The following is a 25,103-nucleotide window of genomic DNA, read 5'->3' on the forward strand; positions in this document are numbered from 1 at the left end:
AGGCTATGGGCTGGCTGGGGACAGCTGACAGAGGCAAACATCTGTAATATTGATGAAGAAGAGGCGGCCAGTGTGGTGTAGGTGGGGACAGTGATGGAGTAGAATTGGGGAAAAGAGGCCATCTGGTAAGTGAAAAAGGCAGCATGGTAGTTTTACCTTCACTGCATGCTGGCTTTTTGAAAATAGAAATGGATGGTTTGAGCTACCCTCTTACTTGGATTTCTCTATTTTTTTTTTGTTCCTAACTAGAAAGCCCACCGGCAGCAATGTCCAGAAATGGGTACTTCTTTGAAGAAACAGGTAAATATTCATTTATTTCCTTCCTTCCATCCATCCATCCATCTTTTCTTCCTTCCTTCCCCCTCCTTTCCTCTGTTTTTCCCTTCTTTTTCTCTGTTTCTCCCTCCTCACTCCCTTCTACTTCCTCTCCTTCCTATCTTCCTTCCCTTTTTTCTGTCTTTCCCCCTTCCTTCCCCCTCCCTCTGTTTTTCCTTCCTTTTCTCTCCCTCCCTTCCTCTCTTCCTCCCTCCTCCCTCCCTTTTTCTGTCCTTCCCTTCCTTCCTCCTCCCTCTCTCCGTTTCTTGCTTCCTTTTCTCTCGCTCCCTCCTCCCTCCCTCCTTCCTTTTTCTCTCTCTCTGGCTCTCTTCCACTCTCTCTCCTTTCTTTCTTCCTCCTTCCTCCCCCCTCTTCCCTCTCTTCTTTCTTCCTTTCTCTCCCCTCTCTTCCTTCTGCCTGTCCTTTTCTCTTGCCCTCCCTCCCTCTCTTTCCTCTTTTCCTCTCCTCCTTCCCTCCCACTTCTTCCTCTCTTCCCCCCTCCCTCTTCCCTCTCTCTGGCTCCTTCCTTCCATCTTCTCCCTCTCTGTCTCCTTCCGACTCTCTCTCTCCTTTCCTTTCCTTCCTTTCTCCTCCCTCTCTTCTATCCATCCTTTTCATTTGCCTTTCCTCCCCCCCACTTTCCTCTCTTCTCTCCCTCCCTCTTCTCTCTCTCTCTGGCTCCTTTCTTCCACCCTCTCCCTCTTCTTCCTTCCTTCGTCCTACTCTCTCTCTCCTTTCCTTCCTTTTTCCTCCCTCTTTCCCTTCTATTCATCCTTTTCGCTCTCTCTTCCTGCCTCCTCTCTTCCTCCCTGTCCTCTCTCTCTTGCTCCTTCCTTCCACCCTCTCCTTCCTTCCTTCTTCCTACTCTCTCTCTCTCCTTTCCTTCTCCCTCCCTCCCTTCTATCCATCCTTTCTTCTCCTACTCCTTCCCTTTCCTCTCTTTCTCTCTTCCCTCCCTCCCCTGCAGTTAAAACCAAATTAGTTGCTTATGTACATTTTTGTTTTTATAAATAACATTATGTAAGATAATAAATAAGAAGTACAGCGCTAGAAGATGTATATATAATGGAACTAAATGGAAGTTGGACAAAATAGGACTAGAAAACACAGATACAAGTTGTATATCATTTTTAATTTAGTTTAAACTTCCCAAGTGTTGGAAAGACCACAGAGGTAAGACACAAGAGCCTTTTACAAGTACATAAAGAGAAGTTGCATGCAGGATGGTCAGTTTTTTTCTTTTGATTACAAGAACCAATACGATTCGTAGCTATCTAGATTTCACTCAAATATTAGGAAAAACACTTTTCCCCCCCTATAGAAAAGTCAGCCTATGGAGATTGTAGGTTCTCCAACTCCTTAAGTTTTTTAGGAGACACCAGAAAGTCACTTCTCAAGGATGGATTAATAATTGGTTTCTCCGCACCTGGCAGAGATTTTGTAGATCTTGCAATGTATTTCAACCTTAGATTTTCAGGCCCTGTAAGGGGTTGGAATTAGAAAAATCTAAGTGGAGCTGGCATGGAGAACAGGAAATACTTCCACATTTCTGTTTTTCAAAATTATGTGCTAATCAGTGTTGAGTAAAGTAATACAATACGTTACTCTAGAACAATATCAAATGTTCGCCGTGTAAATTTTTGCACGTCCCTTGAGCAGCTGGGCTAACAGTGAAACAAATGACAGGGACCGTTGCATTTTAGAAAGCAGTTTTAATCGGCATTCTTCGCAAATATGTCCCAAACTTTGCCAACAGGTTCTAGCATAGAAAATACAGGTAGTCCTCGACTTAACAACAGTTCATTTAGTGGCACGTCAAACTTACAACAGCCCTGAAAAAAGTGACTTGTGACTTTTCCTAGGGATAGGAAATAGGGCTTTTCCTATTTACAACTGTTGCAGCATACCTACATGTGATCAAAATTCAGAGGCTCGGCAACTGACTCGTAGTTATGACGGTTGCCAGGGATCACACATGATCCCCTTTTGCGAACTTCTGAAAAGCAAGGTCAATGTGGAAGCCAGATTCACTTAATAACATGTAACTAATTTTACACCTGCAGCGGTTCACTTAACAGCAATGGCAAAAAAAAGTCATAAAATGAAGGGAAAAACTCACTTAACAATTGTCTTGCAAAGCAAACAGAAATCTGGGACTCGGTTGCGGTCGTAAGTCAAGGACAACCTGTATTTGTGATGGTGTGCAGTATTTTTTTTTGTGTTGGAAATAGTTCAAAGTCAAAGTTGTACAGGCGGTCCCTGACTTACAACAGTTCATTTAGTGACCATTCAAAGTTACAACGGGACTGAAAAAAGTGACATGACCTTTTTCGCACTTACAACTGTTGCAGCATCCCCGCGATCAGGGGATGAAAGTTCAGATACTTGGCAACTGGTTCATACTTACAACGATTGCAGTATCCCAGGGTCACCTGATCCCATTTTGCAGTTATTGGCAGGTTTCAGAGTCGGACATCAGTGAGGCAGAAGAACAGCTGGAGCCTGTTCCCAGTGTGCGCATGCGCAGAGCTGCCAGACAAAGGGAACAGCTAAAGAACAGGGGTCGACTTGGGAGGAAGGCCACAGGTGGACAATGAATGGCCCCTCCCAGGGGGAATAAAAGAGGAGCAAAAGGGAGTTTGCAGGAGACAATTAATTTGCTTAATTGGTTCGTGACTCTCCGAGACTCTCTGCAGATCTCGGCCTGGCAGCTCTCCAAGCCAGATAAGGTCTGTGACTGTAAATCCTCCCTCGAAAGACGTTGGTGGATGTGAATGAGCAGAATTCACAGTTAATTAATAAAAGGGGTTTTTGTCGGGACGAGGAGTTGGCTTCAGGCTCTTATAAATAAAAGAGGAGTGAAAGGGGAGTGGAGTTTGCAGGAGGCAATTAGTTCCATTCATTCGGGTGAAGATCTCTTCCTGACTTCTTGCCAAGTAATTGCTGCTACAGCTTGGAGTTTGGAAGATACCGGCCTGGCAGCTCTCCAAGCCTGATAAAGGTCTGCAGTTGTGAAATCTCTTGAAAGACTGTTGGCCAGGAGTTTGCTGGAGAGGAATTCCCATTAACCTAAATAAAAGGGGTTTTATCGGGACGAGGAGTCGCCTTCGTGCTTTTGGGAAGCCTCGGTCAGGGCAGCACTATCCTATCTGATCTGTTTTGCAAGTCTATAAACATTTTCATCTTTTTATTAGCAAAACCCCAGAGTAAGGCTGCCCCGCTTGGAAAAAAAAAATCAGTGAAAGTCCTTCGTTAAGGCAGAAACGGTCCCTGCGCGCGTCTCCCTTTAATCATTGCAAATAATAACCAGCCCAGTGGTGTCATGTGCTCTACTGGCTGGCAGGTTTTCAGGACACAAAAATGTGACGTTTTTCGTCGTCCTTCTGAGGAGCCAAGTCAAAGCATTGGCATCTGGATCCTTGGGGAGGAGGGATTCAGCATCCATATAAGGGCTCGGATTTTGATTAAGAGCAGCTAAAAATGTCACCCAAGGGCTTGCAAACTTTCATGCTTGGCCAAAATTCTTTAGCAAGCTGGCAAAAAAAGCCTCAAATGTTTATAGAAACCCCAGAATCACTTCGAGTGGGTTGGGTGGCCATATAAATTTCACAGAAAGAGAGGGGAGAGGGGGAGGGAGTGAGAGGGGGGGAGAGAGAAGAAGGGAGAGGGAGAGAGGCAGGGAGAGAGAGGAAGGGAGGGGGAGAGAGTGAAAAGGAGAGAGTGAGGAAGGGAGGGAGAGAGGAAGGGAGAGAGAGAGGAAGGGAGGGAGGGAGGGAGAGGGGGGAAGGGAGGAGGGAGAGAGACGGAGGGAGAGAGCGGAAAGGAGAGAGTGAGGAAGGGAGGGGAGAGAGGAAGGGAGGGAGGGAGAGTGAGAGAGAGAGGAAGGGAGAGGGAGAGAGGGAGGGAGGGAGGGAGAAGTAGATGATGTATAGATGGTCGAGGTAAGTGGCAGGTAATAGAGAGGAAAGCTAAGGAGATAAATAAAATTAGATAGATGGTTTATACATATTTATGTATCTACAGCGAGAGAGATGACAGAGAGATAAATGGATAACTAGAGATGATAGAGATGGATGATGAATAGAGATAAAAGGGAGATGATGATAAGGATATGAATAAAACCAGGTAGAGTTTCTGTCTTTATTTAGGGAGAGGGAGAGTTGAGAGATAAATAGATGACTAGATAAGAGACAGATATAGATAGATGATAGAAAGATAAAGATGAGATGGGTAGATAGAAGAGAGAGAGAGAGAGAGAGAGAGAGAGAGAGAAGGTTACAAGATCAAAATTCAGACGCTTGCCAACTGCCTCATATTTATGACAGTTGCACTGTCCCGGGGTCACATGATCCCCATTTGTGACCGTCTGACAATAAAAGTCCATAGGGAAGACAGATCCACTTAACAACCGTGTTCCTAACTTAACAGCTGAGGTGTTTCACCTAATAAACCGTGGCAAGAAAAGTTCTAAAATGGGACTAAACTCACTGAACAAATGTTTTATTTTGCAACAGAAATGGTGGGCTCCATTGTGGTCGTAAGTCAAGGACTACCTCTACTTATTAATCTCCCTTACTTAATATGGGTAGTCCTTGACGTATGACCATAATGGAAGCCATTATGTCCATTTTTTCATCCTGAAGACCGTTGCCGCATTCCCGGGGTCACATGATCAAAAGTCAGATCAATATTGACTCATACTTATGACGGTTGCAGCATCCCAAGGTCAAGTGATCCCCTTTTGCAACCTTCCGAGACAGGAAAAGTCAGTGGGGAAAGCCAGATTCATTTAACGACGCCTGCAGAAGCCGCTCGCCAGATTCACTTTCCCCTTAACCAACTTAACAGTTGCGGAGATTCATTTAACCACCGTGGCAGGAAAGGTCGTAAAATGAGGCAAAACCCACGGAACAACTCTCTCGCTTAGCCACAGAAATTTGGGCCTCCGTTGCGTTTGTAAGTAAATAAGATCCCAGGAAGTCGCACGCCACACAACTCACAAAAGTTGTCGAGATCGCACAACAGGGCTTTAAAGAAACAACATGGGGGCATTTGAGGTTGTGTGATACAAAACCCAGATAGTGTTGTGGCCTTTCGGTTGCCAGCCCCTCCAGCAGCCGAATCAGAGGAGGAGGATGAGGAGGAGACGTAGGTGTCAGGTTCGGCAGCAAGGCAACCTGAGAGCTCCGAGGGGGGGGGGAGGGAATGCAGAGAGAGAGAGAGAGGGAGGGAGGGAGGGAGGGAGGGAGGTGGTGCCTGGGCCGTCCGTCAGCCCTCAGATGGAGAGTCAACAGGCCCCAGGTCTGGTGGTGGCTGACGAGGAAGAGGAGAAGAGAAGGAACAGCTGCCTGATGTGTGGATATGCAGAAGGCAGAGGAGAGGAGAGCAGTGGAAATCTATGGGCCGGTCCTTGGGCTGGAAGAGCCACCGCTGCTAGCAAAGCCCCACCTAGCTGTGGGGATAAAAGGCAGGAGGCGGAGTAGATGTGGCAGACAACTATTTATCTTCTGACGGGCCTTGTTAGCCCGCGGTGGGAGAGAAACCTTTTGCCGGGGCTGCCGACACTCCTAATTAAAGGAATCTTTTGAGTTCACTTCAGAGGGTTTGTCGTGTTTGGGGAGCTGGGTCAGAACAAATAGGTTTTTGTGGATTCGTGGTTCCAATGGACTATGAAAAGCGATACGATAACAGCCTCCGCCTCTCCTCTTTCTTATTTTCCGTGCTTAAACAAATATTTTTAAAAATGTGTTCGTATTGTCAGGCAGGAGCTGTCGTGGGGTGTTTTTTTTTTTTTGGTGCATTGTCGCAAACATGTTTTGCGTAACAGCTTTGCCAAGGATGGCTTGAGAAAGGAATGTATTAATTTCTCCTCATCAGCGTTAATTTTTCACGGCTTGTTGGACAGCTAAAGAGATGATTAAAAAGCGCTGGCACCCGTATTACCAGCGTGTGTGATGGGCCGTAGTTTGTGGTGACATTCAAGATGGAACAGCCATGTGCTGTTGTGGTGCGGCGTCCTCACAACATGCAGGCTTGCCGTTTTAATTACGGGAATATATTTGATTTAATTTGGTTCTCCCTCCACCCCCACCCCCCCTGCAGCTGGGTACATGTTTCCAAATAAGTAAAGCAAGCATCGCGATGGAATATTATTTTTCTGTTTGGGTGTATTTGTGTTGTGGCCTGCCAGCGGCCAGCGGAGTTGGCAGCAGATTCGGACAGTGGGGAGGTTGGGGGGGAACCTGGGCCAGTCCTGGAGTCTGGGGAAGGCTCGGAAGAGGGCTCTTGTGTCGGAGGCAGAGAGGAGGCCGGGGCCGTCTGACAGTTATCAGCTGCCTTCAGAGTCAGACATCAGTGGGGCAGAAGAACAGCTGGAGCCTGTTCCCAGTGTGCGCATGCGCAGAGCTGCCAGGCGAAGGGAGCAGCTAAAGAACAGGGGTCGACTTGGGAGTAAGGCCACAGGTGGACAATGAATGGCCCCTTCCAGAGGGAATAAAAGAGGAGCAAAAGGGGAGTGGGCTTTTACAGGAGACAATAAGTTCGCTTAATTGGTTCATGACTCTCCGAGACTCCTGGCCAAGTTCTGCAGAGATCGGCCTGGCAGCTCTCCAAGCCAGATAAGGTCTGTGACCGTAAATCCTCCCTTGAAAGACGTTGGTGGATGTGAATGAACAGAATTCACAGCAAATTAATAAAAGGGATTTTTGTCGGGACAAGGAGTTTGTGTCATGCTCTCGGGAAGCCCCACTGATGTCTGACTCCAAAGGCAGCTGATAACTGTCAGACGGCCCTGGCCCCCTCTCTGCCTCCAACACAAGAGCCCTCATCCGAGCCTTCCCCAGACTCCAGGACTGGCCCATGTTCCATTGTAACTTCAAAAGGTCACAAAACGAACTGTTGTAAGTCAAGGACTACCTGTATATAGGTTGTTAGCCAGACAGTGGCTTGTCTATTTTCTCTGATTCAAATTCAGACGCTTGACAAAGGACTCACATTTATGATGGTTGCAGTCTCTTTTTTGGGGGTGGTGGTGGTGTCATGTGATGTCCTTTGCAACCTTCTGACAAGCAAAATTGATGGGGAAACCAGATTCACTTAATGACCAGGTCACTAAATTAAGAACTGCCGTGATTCACTTAACCCCGGTGACAAGAAAAGTGTTGTGGCCTGCCAGTGGCCAGCAGAGCTGGCAGGAGATTCGGACAGTGAGGAGGTTGGGGAGGAACATGGGCCAGTCCTGGAGTCTGGGGAAGGCTCGGATGAGGGCTCTTGTGTTGGAGGCAGAGAGGGGGCCAGGGCCGTCTGACAGTTATCAGCTGCCTTTGGAGTCAGACATCAGTGGGGCAGAAGAACAGCTGGAGCCTGTTCCCAGTGTGTGCATGCAGAGAGCTGCCAGACGAAGGGAACCGCTAAAGAACAGGGGTTGACTTGGGAGAAGGACCACAGGTGGATGATGAATGGCCCCTCCCAGAGGAAATAAAAGAGGAGCAAAAGGGGAGTGGAGTTTGCAGGAGGCAATCAGTTCGCTTAATTGGTTCGTGATTCTCCGAGACTCCTGGCCAAGGTCTGCAGAGATTGGTCTGGCAGCTCTCCAAGCCAGAGAAGGTCTGTGACTGTAAATCCTCCCTTGAAAGACTTTGCTGGATGCGATTGAGCAGAATTCACAGTCAATTAATAAAAGGGATTTTTGTCGGGACGTGGAGTTTGCTTCAGGCTCTTGGGCAGCCTCAGTCAGAACCAAAAGCCGTAAAACGGGGCAAAACTCATTTAACAACTGCCTTGCTGATCCGTGGAAACGTTGGGCCCAATCATGGTCGTAAGTCGAGGACTACCGGTACCCATAAGGCACGCTCCCTAAATCTTCAGCTGATCACAAAAGGAGCTTCTGTGTTTGCCAGGAAAGAAAAAAACCATAAACATCTAGAACGAACAATCCATTGTGATATAATTGAAGGTTGTTTCTCTCAAAGGGTTGAGTAATTCACACTTTTGCGCCACTCATTTAGTAATTGGAACATTACGTTCACAGTTTGTGCAATTACCCACAAATGAGAATCTTACTCAGAAGTGGATAAGTGATCATTAATTCCCAATTTCCCCCCCTCCCACCCTGCCTCGGTTGCCCCTTTAAAATGTTTTCCTGAACGTCCTTTCAAACCTACGGCAAATAATAATATTCCTTCCCTCAAGAGTGTTCCATTTATATTTATTTATATCCATTTATATTATTTTAAAAATCGGTTTTATTCAGTTTATATGACAGCATTGTCTTATTGGCGTGACTCTGAACGGCCAACCGCAATTAATAACACAGGGCAACAGGAACAATAAATACCTACAATAAATATGTAATAGAGATTTTTTTCCCCTCATAGAGCAGTCTTCTCATTTTGTTTTAATTCCGCCAAAATCAGAAAGAAAAAGTTTTCCTCCCGGTCTTAAGAAATTTTCCATTTCGATTCGTTCTGATTTTCCTGTACACCGCTTGGAGAGTCCAAGCAATGGGTTAATTCAGTCTGCTTGCCCTTAGGACTGAGGAACTATTTTTCCTTAAGCCACACCTCCTCCTGGTGTGCTCAATCCCCCAGAATTCTTCCTCAGTCAGCCCGTTTGGACGTAATTAGTTAGAGCTCTGAGCTAAATTAATCCTTTTTTTGGCTTGGACTCTCTATTGCGTTTAAATTCTATTTCCTAACATTTCCCCAACCTTGTGAGACGTTTCTCTCTTCAATTCTGCGACTCTCTCCAGTTTGAAATTGCATTTGAAGGCCAGGAGGTAAGCTGGAAGGTGGTGGGGGGTGCCCCTCAGCCGAGCCTCATGGGACGGCTTCGGAGGCCTGCCGCTTGTCGTTAAAACGGCGCGGCTGCAGCGGCGAGGTCCCTACGTTCCCAGGCCCCCCGTTTGTTGTTTTAGACGAAGTATTTTTCGTTCCCGGCCTGCTAGAAGACCTCGACCGCAGGGAGGAGTGGGCGATCGTCGCCATTCGAGGCGCGTTCGCTCCTCGCTCTCCCTTAGCCCCACGCTGTTGCGGCGGCCATTTTAGGCGCGAAAATAGCGCGCCCAGCCATGGCCGCCATTTTGCATCAGCCTCGTTATCAGGAGGCCGCTGGAGGTGGCAGGGCCTAGCAAGGGTTTCTCGGGCTAGGATCGCCACCTTCGTTTTTTGTCTATTTTTGCGAGCGGCGCTGGTTCCTGTGCCATTCCAACGGTCATCATACCGGCTCAGGGAGGAGGCCTTAAGTAAGCGCAGGCCAAGTTTTGATAGTCATTCTCCTCCCTGCTTCTCCTGCAGAGCCTTGCACTTCGGTGCAGGCTCCAATCCTACCCCTGGGCCTCCGACTGGTATTAAGCATGGGATGATGTCTTACGTATTGATTTAATTACTGTGCATATGGCAATTTTAACGAATCCTTTCGTTTTGTTTCCCATTGCAGCAATCCAGTCTATCTCTATCCTTCTGCCTTATCATAGCCTTGCTCCATCTTGTGTGGTCATTGACTATGGATCTGCCCAGTCCCCCCGATTCCCAAGATACTAGGCCGAGCCTCTCGCGGGCCCCTAGCAAGGGTTCCTCCTCATCGGGGAGTGGGGGAGCGGGCAAGAGTGGTGGGGGTAGCTCTGGGAAACAGCGTTCCAGGCTCCCTTCTGTGGCTGAGGCCAAGGATGCTGAAAGGCGCCAGCGGGCCCTTGACAAGCAATTGAGAAGGCCAGACGCCAGGCAGACAGGGAACAGTCCCTCTCAGGAATCCCTCCCTCCCGGGAAGAGCTCCAGATGGTCCTCGCCGAGGAGGTGGAGTCCCAGGACCTATCCCCAAATAGGTCATTTGCAGAGCCGGCCTCCCCGGCGCCCTCTTGGGCCTGTGAGCAGGCCCCTCCCCCTGGGGATGCTAGCATAGTCGATATGCAGGGTGAGGCTTCACCCCCCCTAGAGGAGGGGTTGGATCCTGATTCTGACTCTGAGGAGTTATCGCCCCGCATGCAGGAACTGATGGCCCGTGCCATTGCCAAGGGCATCACGGAGGCCATGAAATTTAAGAGTCCCCTGCAGTGGCCCCTAAGGGCCCCAAAACCGATCAGGCAGCTCCCCCTCCAAGCAAGCGTGCTCGCCATCCTTCCCTGGAATCCTCGGTGGTCAGCGAGGCCTCTACCATTGAGGACCCTGACCCGGAGGTGCTAGGTCTCTCGGACGACGAGGACCTTCCCCCTGAAGCGCCCGCCTTTGCGGGTCTGTTCAAGCCCAGCCTTTTCAAATCTGTCCTGCACAAGGTCAAGGCTGCCACCAGGGTGGGGATCAAGCCCAAACCGACCGCGCCGGCGGCGGATGCCACTCCGGCTAATCCCAATGCGATCATGTTTGATGCCCCAGCGCCCCAGCTAGAGCTGGTTCCGGTCCCGGGGCTGTTTCTCGACCTAATCCAGCGCCAGTGGGATCAGCCAGCCACGCAGTCCTCTCCCAGTGGGGTAGATAGGAAGCTTTATACTATGGAGCCAGTGCTGGAGGACCTTCTGGCCCTGCCCACGGTCGACCCGCCCATCGCTGCGCTCACCTCCAACTCCTCCCTACCGGCCGACCTCCTGGAAGGCCTTAAGGCGGAGGACAAGAAGGCGGAAAAGGCGTGCCACAAAACCCACCTGGCGGCTGCCTGGGCCATCAGGGCCTCTTCAGCCGCCTCCTTTTTTAATAGGGCCTCTGTGATTTGGCTGCGCGAGCTCCTAACCAAGCTCCCGGCGGGAGAAGTCCGTCTCCACCAGGACGTGTCAAAAATAATCGCGGCCTCCCAGTATGCCGCTGATGCATCCCTTAATGCCACTAAATTTGCCTCCAGGGCGCTCGGCTCTAATATAACTTCTCGTCGGCTGATCTGGCTCCGGCGTTGGCAAGCGGACCAGAAAAGCAAGTGGAAACTGGCTTCCGCCCCCTTTAAGGGGTCCAAATTATTTGGCGAGTCCCTGGATCCTCTCCTCATCGAGTCCAAGGACAAGAGGAAGATCCTACCTTCTCTAAACAAAAAGCAGGAACGTAAGGCCGCTCCCTATTCTAGGAGGCAGTCCTTTCGTGCCTCCGAGCCTTTTACCTCTGCCTCTTCCTTCTCTCCCTCCAATAGGTCGTTCGGCCAGCAGGGCGACAGATCCCAGGACAGGGCGTCCTTTCGGACAGAGGCAGGCAGCAGTTCGGCTTCCGCAAGTATAATCGCGGTGGGGCCTCCAGTAGGCCGTTCCGTAAGTCTAAGTGACTGTCCGGGCCTGGCGCCCATCGGGGGTCTCCTCCAGTTGTTTGCCTCCCATTGGGCCCAGAACACCGAGGATGCTTGGGTTCTGCAGACAGTCAGGGAAGGTCTATATCTGGAGTTCCTGTCCCTCCCCCCCCGGACCTTCATCCGGTGCCCTGTCCCATCCTGCCCCCAAAAAGAGGGAGCGTATGGACCAGGAAGTCAATCATCTCCTAGACATCGGGGCCGTGGAACCAGTTCCCCAGGGCAAAGAGGGGAGGGGGTTTTACTCCATCCTCTTCCTGGTGCCAAAGAACTCGGGGGGGTGGAGAGCCATCTTGGACCTCGGAATCCTCAACAGGCATATCGCCTACCGGAGGTTCGAGATGCACTCTCTGCAGACCATTCTGGCGGGGATTCGACAGGGAGATCTACTCACATCTATAGATCTCAAAGAGGCATGCCTCCACATCCCCATCCGTCCTCAGCACAGGAAGTTCCTGCGCTTCTATTATGCGGGTCGCCACTTCCAGTACAAAGCTGTTCCATTCGGCCTCTCGTCCGCTCCTCGGACGTTTACCAAAGTGCTGGCGATAGTGGGGCCCAGCTAAGACGCAGGCCCATAAGGCTCCAGTGCTACCTGGACGACATTCTTATCCAATCGTCGTCCAGGCAGCAGGCCCTACGGGATCTCCAAACCACTATGAGATCCCTCAGAAATCACGGCTTCACTCTAAACATAGAGAAGAGCCATCTCACTCCAACAAACAGACTTGTACACCTGGGGGCGGTGATAGATACCAACTCGTGCAGGGTTTGCCTCTCCCGAGACAGGTTGGCCGGTCTAAGGTCCATGACCACAAGGTGTTGAGCTTGAGACAGGCTCCAGTGGTCCTTCTATTGCAGCTGCTGGAAAAGATGATCTCCTGCTTTTCCATAGTGCCGTGGGCCCGCCTGCATTCCAGGGCTCTTCAGTGGCTGCTGCTGCCGCACCAGAGGGCATCCAGGAGCAACTCTACCAGGCCGATTCGAGTTACGCCGGACGTAAAGAGGTCCCTCCGCTGGTGGGTGTCTCCGGCCATCCTCGAGGGCCACCTATTCAAGGAGCCCGAGAGGTTGATCTTCACCACAGACGCCAGCCTCTCCGGCTGGGGAGCCCACATGGGGTCCCTGATTGTTCAGGGCAAGTGGTCCCAAGCGGAAACCAGCTACAACATCAACCTGCTGGAACTGAGAGCTGCTCGCCTGGCCCTGCGCCATTTCAGCCGGTCCATCCATCGTCAACATGTGCTTCTGATGACGGACAATGTGGCCACCAAGGCCCACATGAACCGCCAGGGCGGCACCAGATCCAGAGCACTGATGAGAGAGGCGGAGTCCCTGGGACGCTGGGCGGAGCGCCATCTGGAGTACATTCGCTCCGACCATATCTCCGGAGTGGACAACACACAGGTCGATTGGCTGAGCAGGACGACCATAGATCCTGCGGAGTGGAAACTGGACCCTCGCCTGTTCCACCAGATGTCCGACAGATTCGGGACTCCGGCCGTAGACCTGTTTGCGTCCAGGGACAACAAGCAACTCGACCGCTTCTACTCCCGGTTCTTCACCCCGGGGGCGGAGGGGACAGACGCACTGCGTTGCAAGTGGCCCCGCGAGCTACTGTATGCCTTCCCTCCCCTGCCTCTCCTTCCTCAATTCATCTCCAAGGTCATCGCAGAGGGAGCAGAGGTCCTTCTCGTGGCCCCGCATTGGCCCCGCAGGTCGTGGTTCGCCGACCTTGTCCACCTGTCGGTGTCTCCTCCGTGGCGCATTCCTCCGGACCAGATCTCCCTCAGCCAGGGGGCCGTGATTCACCCAGAGCCCCAGTGGCCCCAGTTGGCCGTCTGGCACTTGAGGGGGACCGACTGAAAGGCCAAGGCCTGTCGGAGGAGGTAGTGAGCACCATTCAGGCGGTGAGACGCCCTTCAACCACTAGGATTTACGATGCGTCCTGGGCCGCCTTCGCCAAGTGGTGTGAGGAGCTGCTCATCGAGCCGACGACCGCGCCTGTTCTCAGAGTGCTTGACTTCCTTCAAGCGGGACTCAACAAGGGCCTGGCCCCGAACACCCTTCGACGCCAAGTGGCGGCTTTGTCTACTATCTGGTCGGGCGACCACCTTTTTGCCTCTCAGCAAAATTCCGAAGGTGCGTCTTTCCCTCAAGGGCGCCTCTAACCTTCGCCCTCCCACCGTTCATCGCTACCCTACTTGGCAGCTGTCCATGGTCCTGCGGGCCCTATCTGGCCCTCCATTCGAGCCTCTACGCACTACTTCTCTTCGATTCCTGACGCTGAAGACGGCCTTCTTGATTGCCATCACGTCAGCTCGCCGGATTTCGGAGCTGGCGGTTCTTTCTGTTCGCCGGGATCTGTGCGTCATCCACCCTGACAGGGTCATTTTGAGGCTGGACCCGACCTTTACCCCCAAAGTAAACTCATGGTTCCATAGAGCGCAAGACATTGTGTTGCAAAATTTTTGTCCTCATCCGTCGCATCCCAGAGAGCGATCCTGGCACAATCTTGATGTCAGGAGGGCCCTGAAGGTCTACATCGCTCGTACTGCGGAATTCGGGAAGTCAGAGGCTCTTTTCCTCTCCTTCCAGCCCGGTTCCCTAGGGAAGAAGGTCACTTCCTCCACAATTGGCAGGTGGCTTCGCGCTTGCATTGCGACTGCCTATGAAAGTCAATCCAAGGCCGTTCCGCGCGGCATCACTGCACACTCCACACGAAGTGCTGCTACCTCAGCGGCCTGGGCCACCCAGGCCTCGATCCTGGACATCTGCAGGGCCGCTACGTGGTCCTCTCCTTCTCCATTTGTGCGACACTATAAATTGGACATTTTTGCCTCGGCTGAGGCGTCCTTCGGCAGGCGTGTGCTCCAGGCGGTTGTGTCAGAGACCGAATCCCGGGAGCCTTCTTCTGCCCGCCCAGATGGACAATAACTTTGGTATGTCCCATTGCTTGGACTCTCCAAGCGGTGTACAGGAAAATGACCATTGGCTTACCTGAAGGGTCCTTTTCTGTACACCGCGGGAGAGTCCAACCCACCCTGGCTCTCAAGGCCGGGATTCGGGTTCCTCGTGTCAACAGTACATCATCTTGGACGCTTCGCTCCGTCCGCACGAACTGACTCCTTCTAAGAATTCTGGGGGATTGAGCACACCAGGAGGAGGTGTGGCTTAAGGAAAAATAGTTCCTCAGTCCTAAGGGCAAGCAGACTGAATTAACCCATTGCTTGGACTCTCCCGCGGTGTACAGAAAAGGACCCTTCAGGTAAGCCAATGGTCATTTTCCTTTTTTCTGCAGCCAAAAACAAGAAACCTTGGGTTTAGGTTAAGTCCTCGACTTAACGACCATAATTGAGCTCAACAGTTCTGTTGCTAAGCGAGACTGTGCTGAGGTGAGTTTTGCCTCGTTTTGCGAATGTCCCTGCCACCGTTGTTAAGTGAACCGCTGCAGTGGTTAAGTTAGTCACACGGTCGTTAAACCAATCCTGCTTTCTCGTGGACTTTGTCAGAAGGTCGCAAAAATGGATCACTTGACCCAGGGACACTGCAACAGTCATAAATATGAGTCAGTTGCCCAGCGTCTGAATATATGTCATGTAACCACAGGGATTCTGCAACAGTCGTAAGTGTGAAAAACGGTCATAATAAGTCACTTTTTTCAGTGCCTGTTGTATCTTCGAACGGTCACTAACTGAACCGTTATAAGTCGAAGACTATCTGAATTCCCTTCCAATGTTTATAATCCGGAGAGATGCTGAATTTGCTTTCTTTGAAAACAGGACGAAGATCAAGCTTTGCAAAACTTCAATTGTCAAATATAACTTAAGAGGAACATTGTTTATTTGTGTTAAAATATGATTAGAAAGGGGATATTTTTTAAATATAACAGGGGCATAACTACAAATTAGAAAGGGGAACAATGGAAGATTATAAGGCAGTATAAATCTGTGTATTACCATTAGAATGATGTAAGTCTGTTAAACATAATTAATATGATTATTGGTATTCTATCTGTAGTAAAAGGAGTGATATGAAGAATATGGAGATTGGCGTAAAAATAATACACTGAAATATGGAATAACTAAGGAAAGATTATAATTCAACAAAATATGTGTGTTACTACTAAAAGCCTATGAGATTCTTCATTGTGTTAAATATGAAGAGTATTGTTTTGTTTGCACTAAAATAAAACACTTTAAAAACCCTTCAATTAGAGGAATGACATGTTTGCAAATGTGCTTGAGGTGCTCCACTCCAGAGTAACAGAGTAACAGAGCTGGAAGGGACCTTGGAGGTCTTCTAGTCCAACCTCCTGCTCAAGCAGGAGATCCTAAACCCGTCATAGTGAATCTGTGGCATGCACCATCTCAGCTCTACCACATGTGCTCATATGCCTCCCGCTGGACAGCTGATTTTCAGGTCTGCCACACATGCGGAAGACGCATGCACATGCGCAGCGGGGCCAGGGCCGCATGTGCGCATGCTGGGGGGACGGCAGTGTGTGTGTGTGTGTCGTGCCTCCCTGCACCCCATTTTTGGTCAGGGAGGCCTGTTAGGTCCAAAATGGATTGTGTGTGTGTGTGTGCGGCATGCATGCAGGGAGCACAAGGGTGTCGCGCAGGCGCATGGGGGTGCATGGGGATATCACACGCTTTTGGCACGCAAGGACAAAAAGGTTAGCCATCGCTGCCCTAGACAAATGGCTATCCAATTTCTTCTTGAAAACAGTGGAACAGAAGTTGCCTCCAGAAGTTGTGAATGCTCCAACACTGGAAGTCTTTAAGAAGATTTTGGATTGTGGTGTAGGGATAGTGGTGTAGGGTTTCCTGCCTAAACAGGGGGCTGGACTAGAAGACCTCCAAGGTCCCTTCCAACTTGGTTATTCTATTCTAAAACTTATTTATTCAATCTTCATTATCCAATTACACAAATTGCTTCCTCTTTGTTTACAATGTTACAACATCAAATGTGATGTTCAGCCGATGTTTGCAATGTTTGATATTATTAATAGATTATAGATATACATTGAACAGAGGGCTTAATCAAATAACGCAAAATGTTCAAAAGGGATAAGTGAAGGTGAAGATGAATAGTATTGAGAATAATAGCTACAAGTATTGTGTGCATAAGATTTACTATCTGTATCCAATAGAGATGGTAGAGATTGTGCCCAGACGATATACTGTTAGTGTGAATATAGATATTTTATACGTAACCAAGAGATTTGTGGAGTTCAACTCCCAGAAGGGTTGGGGAATTGTGGGAGTTCAAGTCCACAGGTGTTAAAGTTGCCAAATGTGAAGAGTCTTGGCTTAGAGCAGGGGTGTCCAAACTTGGGAACTTTAAGACTTGTGGACTTCAACTCCCAGAATTCCCCAGCCAGCATGGGCACCCCTGGCTTAGAGCAATATCCTGTTGAGAGTTGGCTTTGATTGATTGATTGATTATTTATTTTATTATTTTATTTAGTTTGTCAAGCATGTACGAGGTAACAAGTCTAAGTATAAACATGGACACGAACGAAGGAAATGGGTACAAATAAATGGGGACCGTAGGACAGGGGCGGTAGGCACGCTGGTGGGCTTATGCACGGCCCCTTTACGGACCTCTTAGGAATGGGGTGAGGTCCACGCTAGACAATTTAAGGTTGAAGCTATGGGGGGGCTTGAGGATGTAACAAGGTAGTCAGGGAGAGCATTCCAGGCGTTGACCGCTCCGTTGCTGAAGTCGTATTTTCCGCAATCGAGTTTGGAGCAAATTTTCCTTGAGTTTGTATCTATGGTTTGCCCGAGTATTGTTGAGGTTGAAGCTGAAGGAGTCGTTGACAAGTAGGACGTTGTAGCAGACGATTTTACTATGCTTAGATCGGACCGTAGGTGACGTAGTTCCAGATTGTCCAAGCCCAAAATTTTGAGCCTGGTGGTGTAAGAGATTCTATGGTGAGCAGAGGAGTGGAGGACTCTTCTCGTGAAATACCTCTGGGCCTGCTCGATCGTATTAATGTCCAATATACAGTGTGGATTCCAGGCAGACGAACTGTATTCGAGGATTGGTCTGGCAAAGGTTTTGCATGCCCTAGTTTGCAGTACAATGTTACCGGAGAAGAAGCTTTGCAAGATTAGGTTGACAGCTCTTAATGCCTTTTTGGCAATGCTTTTCTTGATCAGGGTAGCAGGAAATGGTCAGTAATGGGTATTTTTATGTGGCAGGTTACCTTAAGTGCGATACGGATGACGGCTGTGACAACAAAGAGGAAGTCGGGGGAGAAGAACTCTTCGACACCGTCAACTCCTCCATTGTGTCGGGGGACAGCATCCGGTTCTTTGTGAACGTCAACTTGGATGTCCAGCAGAACGTTACAGGTAAGGACGGTTCCCCCCGCAAAATCTCCCCTGGTTGCTCTGGGGCTTTGGTGATTTGTTCTGTGGGCTTCTCTGCGCTTGGATGTTTTTTCCTTGCAGACGTTTCGTGACCCAGTGAGGTAACACCACCAGTGTTAGGAGTGAGTTTGCAGAGTGAAGGAGGAGGAGGGGAGGACTGTGGGGTCCTTGGTGCTCTCTGAGCCTGGTTGTTTTCTTGCAGACATTTCATGACCCAGTGAGGTAACATCATCAGTGCTAGAAGGAAGTTTGCAGAGTGAAGGAGGAGGTGGAAGGAGATAACAGTTGGAGGAGGTGGGAGTAGGGAAATGACTGTGGGGTCCTTGGTGCTCTCTGAACTGGGTTGTTTTCTTGCAGGCGTTTCATGACCCAGCTAGGCAACATCATCAGTGCTAGAAGGGAGGAGGGTTTTCAAGGAGGAGGAGGAGGAGAGGAGAAAGAGAAAGAGGAGGAGGAAGTGAAAGAGGAGGAGAATTGCGAGGTCCTTGGTGCTCTCTGAGCCTGGTGGTTTTCTTGCAGACATTTCATGACCCAGTGAGGTAACATCTTCACTGCTAGAAGGGAGTGGGATTTGCAGAGTGGAGAAGGAGGAGGACTGTGCAGTTCTTGGTGATCTCTGAGCTTGGTTGTTTTCTTAGAGATGTTTCATTACCCATGTATGTAATATCATCGGTGCTAGGAGGGAGTTGGGTTTGCTCTTTGTTTATATACAATGCCCAGCCAATGTTGGTGGACTATGCTTTTCTTCTCAGGAGTTCCTTGATTGGGGTTGCTTACTGCTCGAAGGTTTGTCTGGTGTTAAACACTGCTTATCTAGGTCTCGATTGCTGAAGAGGATATCGGTCCGGAGTCTGTTTGTTTCTTCCTTAGTTTTTAATTCTTTTGTGGTTGGTCCTGAGCTACAAATAAAAGCTTCTAATGGTTAGTTCCAGAGGGCGTAGAAGTCGTCATGCTAAAATAGCCAATTATGATTTAGATTAAGCCATGGTTTGTCTCACAGCGCTTGTTTGTGTGTGTGTGTGTGTGTGTGTGCGTGCCTGTTGGCACAGCTCACATGAAGTCAAAATTCAGGTAGATTTGTTCTCGGCCTCAAGTTGTTTGACTTCAACCAGATAAAAACAAACCAAGACAGATGACTGGTAGTTCATAAATCTCATTATCCTGTTATTTCCTTTGGGCAATTAATCTAAACCCAAAGGGTTTCCACCAAGGTAGGAATTCTGATGACAGGAGTTGTCTTTAGCAGAGAATTTATTGCCGAGAACTGAAGCGAGTCTGTAAAATTCCAGCAGATTTCCCATCTATATAATCGATTTGACTTGAGGGTGGAGATATTCTGACTTACCTCCCCCCAATAACCTTTCTATCATCTTCAAAGGAGAAAGTTTGCACAAATCTTTTATCAGTCTGAGCATTGCCTCTTAGGGTAGGGTTACATGTGAATGTACTTGTTGGGATGATCTCCGGTCACTGTCTTTGATTTTATGGTTGTATACATGTCAAGGTCCTCGGGAAGAACTTTATAATTGGATAAAAATGCAAAATCCAGTCTAAACATTCCAGGCCCGTGATGGCAAACCTATGGCACAGATGCCACAGGTGGCACACGGAGCCCTCTCTCTGGGCACACAAGCCGTCGCCAAGCTTAGCTGCACCTCACATGCGTGCATGCCTCCTGCCGGCCAGCTGATTTTGGGGTTTCTGACGCGCATGCAGGAGATGTGCGCACATGCAGAGGGGTCGCGCGCACATGCGTGGGAAGTGGAGAGGAGCACGGGAGGGCAGTGCGCCCCCCCATGCCCCATTTTTTGTTTTAGGAGGCTTGAGAGAGGCCTGCTAGGCCCAAAACGGTGTGTGTGTGGGGGAGGGGTCGCACACATATATGTGGTGGCGTGGGGGAGTCATATGCATGCATGGGGTCATGGAAACATACGAAGGGGAGTGAGGCATATTGCATTATGGGTGTGGGCACATGTGCACGTCATGCGTGTACATTATGGGTGTGGGCACATGTGCACGTCATGCGTGTACATTATGAGTGTGGGCACATGTGCACTGTCATGCGTGCGCCTATGCGCACAATTTTGGCACGCGAGGAGAAAGCAGTTGGCCATCCCTGCTCTAGGGTGACTGTGCAACCATCCATAATAGAAATACCACAGACCTTGACCTATGACCACAATTTCACCCCAAATTTTCCGTTGCTAAGCAGGACATTCATAAAGCGAAGTTTGCCCCATTTTTAAGACCCTTCTTGCCACGATTGTTAAACGAATCGCCGCATCTGTTCAATTAGTAACAGGTACGTTAAGCGGATCTGCCTTTCCCGTTGAATTTGGCTTGTCGGAAAGTCACAAGGGTTGATTGTATGACATTGCGACCGTCATAAGTATGAGTCCATTCCCAAACATCCGAATTTGGACCACGTGACCATGGGGATGCCGCAACGGTCGTAAGTGTGAAAAACGATCATTGGATCCTTTTTTCAGTGTCAATGAAAAAACTTGGAATGATCGCTAAACAAGCTGTTGTAAGTCGAGGACTACTTGCAGCTGTAGGGGTAATTCTTTTTGTGCTGAGCTTTGGCAGTTGTTGCCAAGTGAGTAAATAAGATTGATACGAGGTTAGAGAACCAGTCAGAATAGAATAGAATAGAATACAATAGAATAACAGAGTTGGAAGGGGCCTTGGAGGTCTTCTAGTCCAACCCCCTACTTAGGCAGGAAACCCTACACCACTTCTGACAAATGGCTATCCAACATCTTCCTAAAGACTTCCAGTGTTGGGGCATTCACAACTTCTGGAGGTAAGTAATTCCACTGATTACGGTAATTCTTCTCACTATCGGGAAATTTCTGCTTAGTTCTAAATTGCTTCTCTCCTTGCTTAGTTTCCACCCATTGCTTCTTGTCCTGCCCTCAGCTTGACTCCCTCTTCTTTGTGGCAGCCCCTGAGATATTGGAACAATGCTATCATATCTCCCCTAGTCCTTCTTTTCATTAAACTAGACATACCCAGTTCCTGCAACCGTTCTTCATATGTTTTAGCCTCCAGTCCCCTAATCCTCTTTGTTGCTCTTCTCTGCACTCTTTCTAGAGTCTCCACATCTTTTCTACATCGTGGCGACCAAAACTGAATGCAAATATTCCAAGTGTGGCCTTACCAAGGCCTTATAAATTGGTATTAACCCTTCACGTGATCTTGATTCCCTCTGTTGATGCAGCCTAGGACTGTGTTGGCTTTTTTGGCAGCTGCTGCCCACGGCTGGCTCCTATTTAAATGGTTGTCCACTAGAACTCCAAGATGCCTCTCACAGTTACTCCTATTGAGCCAGGTACCACCTAGGCTGCCCCTGTGCATATTTGGTTTTTCTTGCCTAAATGTAGAACTTCACTTTTTTCACCATTGAATTCCCACCAGCTTAATTAAAGAGCAAAGTGCAGGCTCTCCACAAAAATGGTTGAACATCATTTCTGTTGCTGCGTAGTATTTAAGATGTGTTGAAACAAGAACCTAGCCTTCTCACACTCCCTTCCCCATTGTTGTCAAGTTCGGAGCCTGCACATGTGGTTGCGTTTTGTGTTGACTGGCACAGCAGCCCTGTTTTTAGTGCCAAGACAGGCTTAATTTCTGATTTAAATACTTCGCACTCCTACATGACAGAGTGCCGAGCTTATTCTGAAGACATATAGAGCAGCCTTCGATATTTGTCTCATTAAAGACTAGAAAACAGAGGTAGAAATTAGAAATGGGGAAAATATTATTATGCATACTGTCATATAAGGTAAAGGTAAACGTTCTCCTTGCACATATGTGTTAGTCATTCCTGACTCTAGGGGGCGGTGCTCATCTCCGTTTCAAAGCTGAAGAGCCAGCGCTGTCCGAAGACGTCTCCGTGGTCATGTGGCCGGCATGATTAAATGCCAAAGGCGCACGGAACGCTGTTCCCTTCCCACCAGAGGTGGTTCCTATTTTTCTACTTGCATTTTTAAATGATTTCGAACTGCTAGGTTGCAGAAGCTGGGATAAGGAACAGGAGCTCACTCCGTTACGTGGCACTAGAGATTCGAACAGCTGAACTGCCGACCTTCTGATCAACAATCTCAGCATCTTAGCCACTGAGCCACCACGTCCCTTAATATAGCTCTTTAAAGCAGCCGCCTCATTGTAGAATTATAGTTGGCGATCGGTAGCAATATCGTGCCCAGCCTGGATGCAAAATCATTTGATGCGTTGGATTTTAGATTTGCAATTTATATTCCCGAGTTGGATACGCTCCAATATCATCGTAGCCTCATACGTCCTCTTTGGTAGCAGCTGCAAAATGCTCAGCAGACATTTATGAACTGATAAATGCATTGAATGCAATTGTTATTTTTGTAAAATATTTGCTTTTTTTGTATTGCTCTCAATCAGGGGTGCTCAAACTACGGCCCCTGGGAGGGATACATGCAATGAACGCTTGTGTTGCTGCAGAGAGTCTCCCCCCTCGGGGTCTTTTTGTGCGGGTCGGAGGGGGGCAGATATTCCGAATTGGGGTCTGCTTCAGCCTCCTGGTGGGGGGCTTTGGGCGAAGGCTGGAGGGAAGAGCCGCTGGTGGCGAAGAGCCGGAGGCCCTCGTTCCAGTGGGACTGCATCATGGCCTGGAACTGGCTGACCATCTCAGCCCACTGAGCCTCCAGGCGTCGGTACCTGGCCTTGCCCTCCCGCAGGTCTTCCCTCTGCATTGGAAAGCCAATGCTCCTAGTCCTCAGTGAGGTGCTTCTGCTGAGCCTCCTTCTTGGTCAGATCCAATTTGAACTGAGCTCTTTTGCCAACTCTTTCTCCTGGGGGCTGCTTAGCTCCAGCAACTGCTCCCTGTTGGGGCCCTAAGAAGCCTGGGCGGGCAGGGGAGGGGTGATTAGAGTCCCGCAAGGCGCTCGACCTGAGTGGCATCGAGTTGGCCACACCCACCCAGTCACATAACCACCTAGCCACGCCCACCCAGCCTGTCATTAGGCAGATCCCGTTAGTGGTCGGCGGGATTTAAAATTATGAATTTAGTGGTCCCGGAGGTCCGAAAGGTTGGTGAGCTCTGGTTTAGAACATAGAAGGAGAGGGTTGGAAGGGACCTTGGAGGTCTTCTAGTCCAACCCCCTGCTCAAACAGGAGATCCTCTTCCAGTTCAGACAAATCTTTCTTGGAAAACTCCAGCGATGGAGCATCCGCAACGTCTGGAGGCAACCGCTTCCATGGATTAAATGTTTTCACTGCTGCCAGGAAATTCCTCCTTAATTTCAGGTTGTCTTTTTGCCGTCTGAAAATCAGAAAGAGGCAATTTTCAAATTCTTGGGTTGTTGAACCTTTAGCACTAAGTTGAAAGGGTGTTCGAAGCTTTCATCTCCCCCAGGAATGATGAGGTTTAAAGATCCGCAAATAAGTCTTTGAACTGTTGTATATTGTGTTTTTATAGTTTTGTAGCATTCTTTTATATAGTTTAAGCTGCCCAGGGTCACCCTGGAGTAAGGTGGGCAGCCAATAAATTTAAGGAAGGGAGGAAGGAAAGGGAAGTGGAGAAAGGAAGGGGAGAGAGGGAGGAAGGGAAGAGGAGATAGAAAAGGAAGGAAGGAAAAAGTGGAAGGAGGGAGGGAGAAAGGAAGGAGGAGGGATGGAGGGAGAAGGAAGGAAGGGAAGAATAGAGGAAGGAAGGAAAAATTGGAAGAAGAGAGGGAGGAAGGAAGGAAAGAAAGGGAAGAGGAGAAAGAAAGGGGAGAAGGAAGGAAGAAGTGGAAGGAGGGAGGTAGAAAGGAAGGAGGAGGGAGAGGGAAAAGAGAAGAGGAGAAAGAAAGGGAAAAGGAGGAAAAAAGGAAGGAAGGAAGGAAGGAAGGAGAGAGGGATGGAGGGAGAGGGAAGGGAAGGAAAGAAAGAAAGGGAAAGGAGGAAGGAAGGAAAGGAGGGAAGAAGGGAAAGAAAGTGGAAGGAGGGAGGGGAGGGAGGAGAGGAGAGAGGGATGGAGGGAGAGGGAAGGGTTAGGGTTAGGGAGGGGAGGGAGGAGAGGAGAGAGGGATGATCAATATTAGAAAATAATTTAGAAAAGAAAAGAGTGCTCCCTGTTTTTATATATATATATATATGTGTTACAACCCCTGGTATGCCCCTTTATTTATTTATCAGCACAAATACAACACACACACACACACACAGAGACTGTTATATACAGTATACTCTGTTATATATACTCTTTGCCAATGTTGATGAAGGCATGGTTTATTTTAAAAAAACTTTCTAGATTTGGGATGAGTCTTGTATAAGGACTCAAGTTACTACATCCAGTGTAAGCCTTCCCCAAGCAGTACTTACTCATAACTCCTAGCTGGAAGGGGGTTGTCAGATGCTGGCTGGGGATGATGGAAATTGTGATCTAACAGTTCTAGAAAACACCTGGTTGGGGAAAGTTGTGTTGTGGCCGGTCAGTGGCCAGGGAAGCTGGCAGCAGATTCAGACACTGAGGAGGTTGGGGAGGAACCTGGGCCAGTCCTGGAGTCTGGGGAAGGCTCTTATGAGGGCTCTGTGTCGGAGGCAGAGAGGGGGCCAGAGCCATCTGACAGTTATCAGCTGCCTTCAGAGTCAGACATCAGTGGGGCAGAAGAACAGCTGGAGCCTGTTCCCAGTGTGCACATGCGCAGAGCGGCCAGACGAAGGGAAGAGCTAAAGAACAGGGGTTGACTTGGGAGGAAGGCCACAGGTGGACGATGAATGGCCCCTCCCAGAGGAAATAAAAGGGGAGCAAAGGGGGAGTGGAGTTTGCAGGAGACAATCAGTTTGCTTAATTGGTTCGTGACTCTCCGAGACTCCTTGCCAAGTTCTGCAGAGATCGGCCTGGCAGCTCTCCAAGCCAGAGAAGGTCTGTGACTGTAAATCCTCCCTCGAAAGACTTTGCTGGATGCGAATGAGCAGAATTCACAGTCAATTCATAAAAGGGGTTTTTGTCGGGACGAGGAGTTGGCTTCAGACTCTCGGGAAGCCTCGGCCAGAACACGAGTTCCCTTCAGGGCACAGAGCTGTTGATGCTAACTCAAAATACAGAATTTCCCCCCCTCAAACTCTGGATTGTACCTTCAGTTATGCATTATATTCTCAACTGGCTAGTATACAGGTAGTCCCCAACTT

General features: G+C 49.1%; 1 protein-coding gene across 1 annotated transcript in view; it reads left to right on the forward strand.

Moving 5' to 3' along the window:
* Positions 1–25,103, forward strand: part of SLC4A11 (solute carrier family 4 member 11) — a 166,319-nt gene that overhangs the window by 63,944 nt on the left and 77,272 nt on the right. The window contains exons 2-3 of the mRNA XM_081960283.1: positions 250–300; positions 17,784–17,936. Coding sequence (XP_081816409.1) covers positions 250–300; positions 17,784–17,936 — 204 coding nt within the window. The remainder of the gene's footprint in view (positions 1–249; positions 301–17,783; positions 17,937–25,103) is intronic.

This window comes from Natrix helvetica, assembly GCF_964273705.1.
Source record: "Natrix helvetica genome assembly, chromosome: 7".
In the NCBI taxonomy this organism is placed as follows: domain Eukaryota; kingdom Metazoa; phylum Chordata; class Lepidosauria; order Squamata; family Natricidae; genus Natrix; species Natrix helvetica.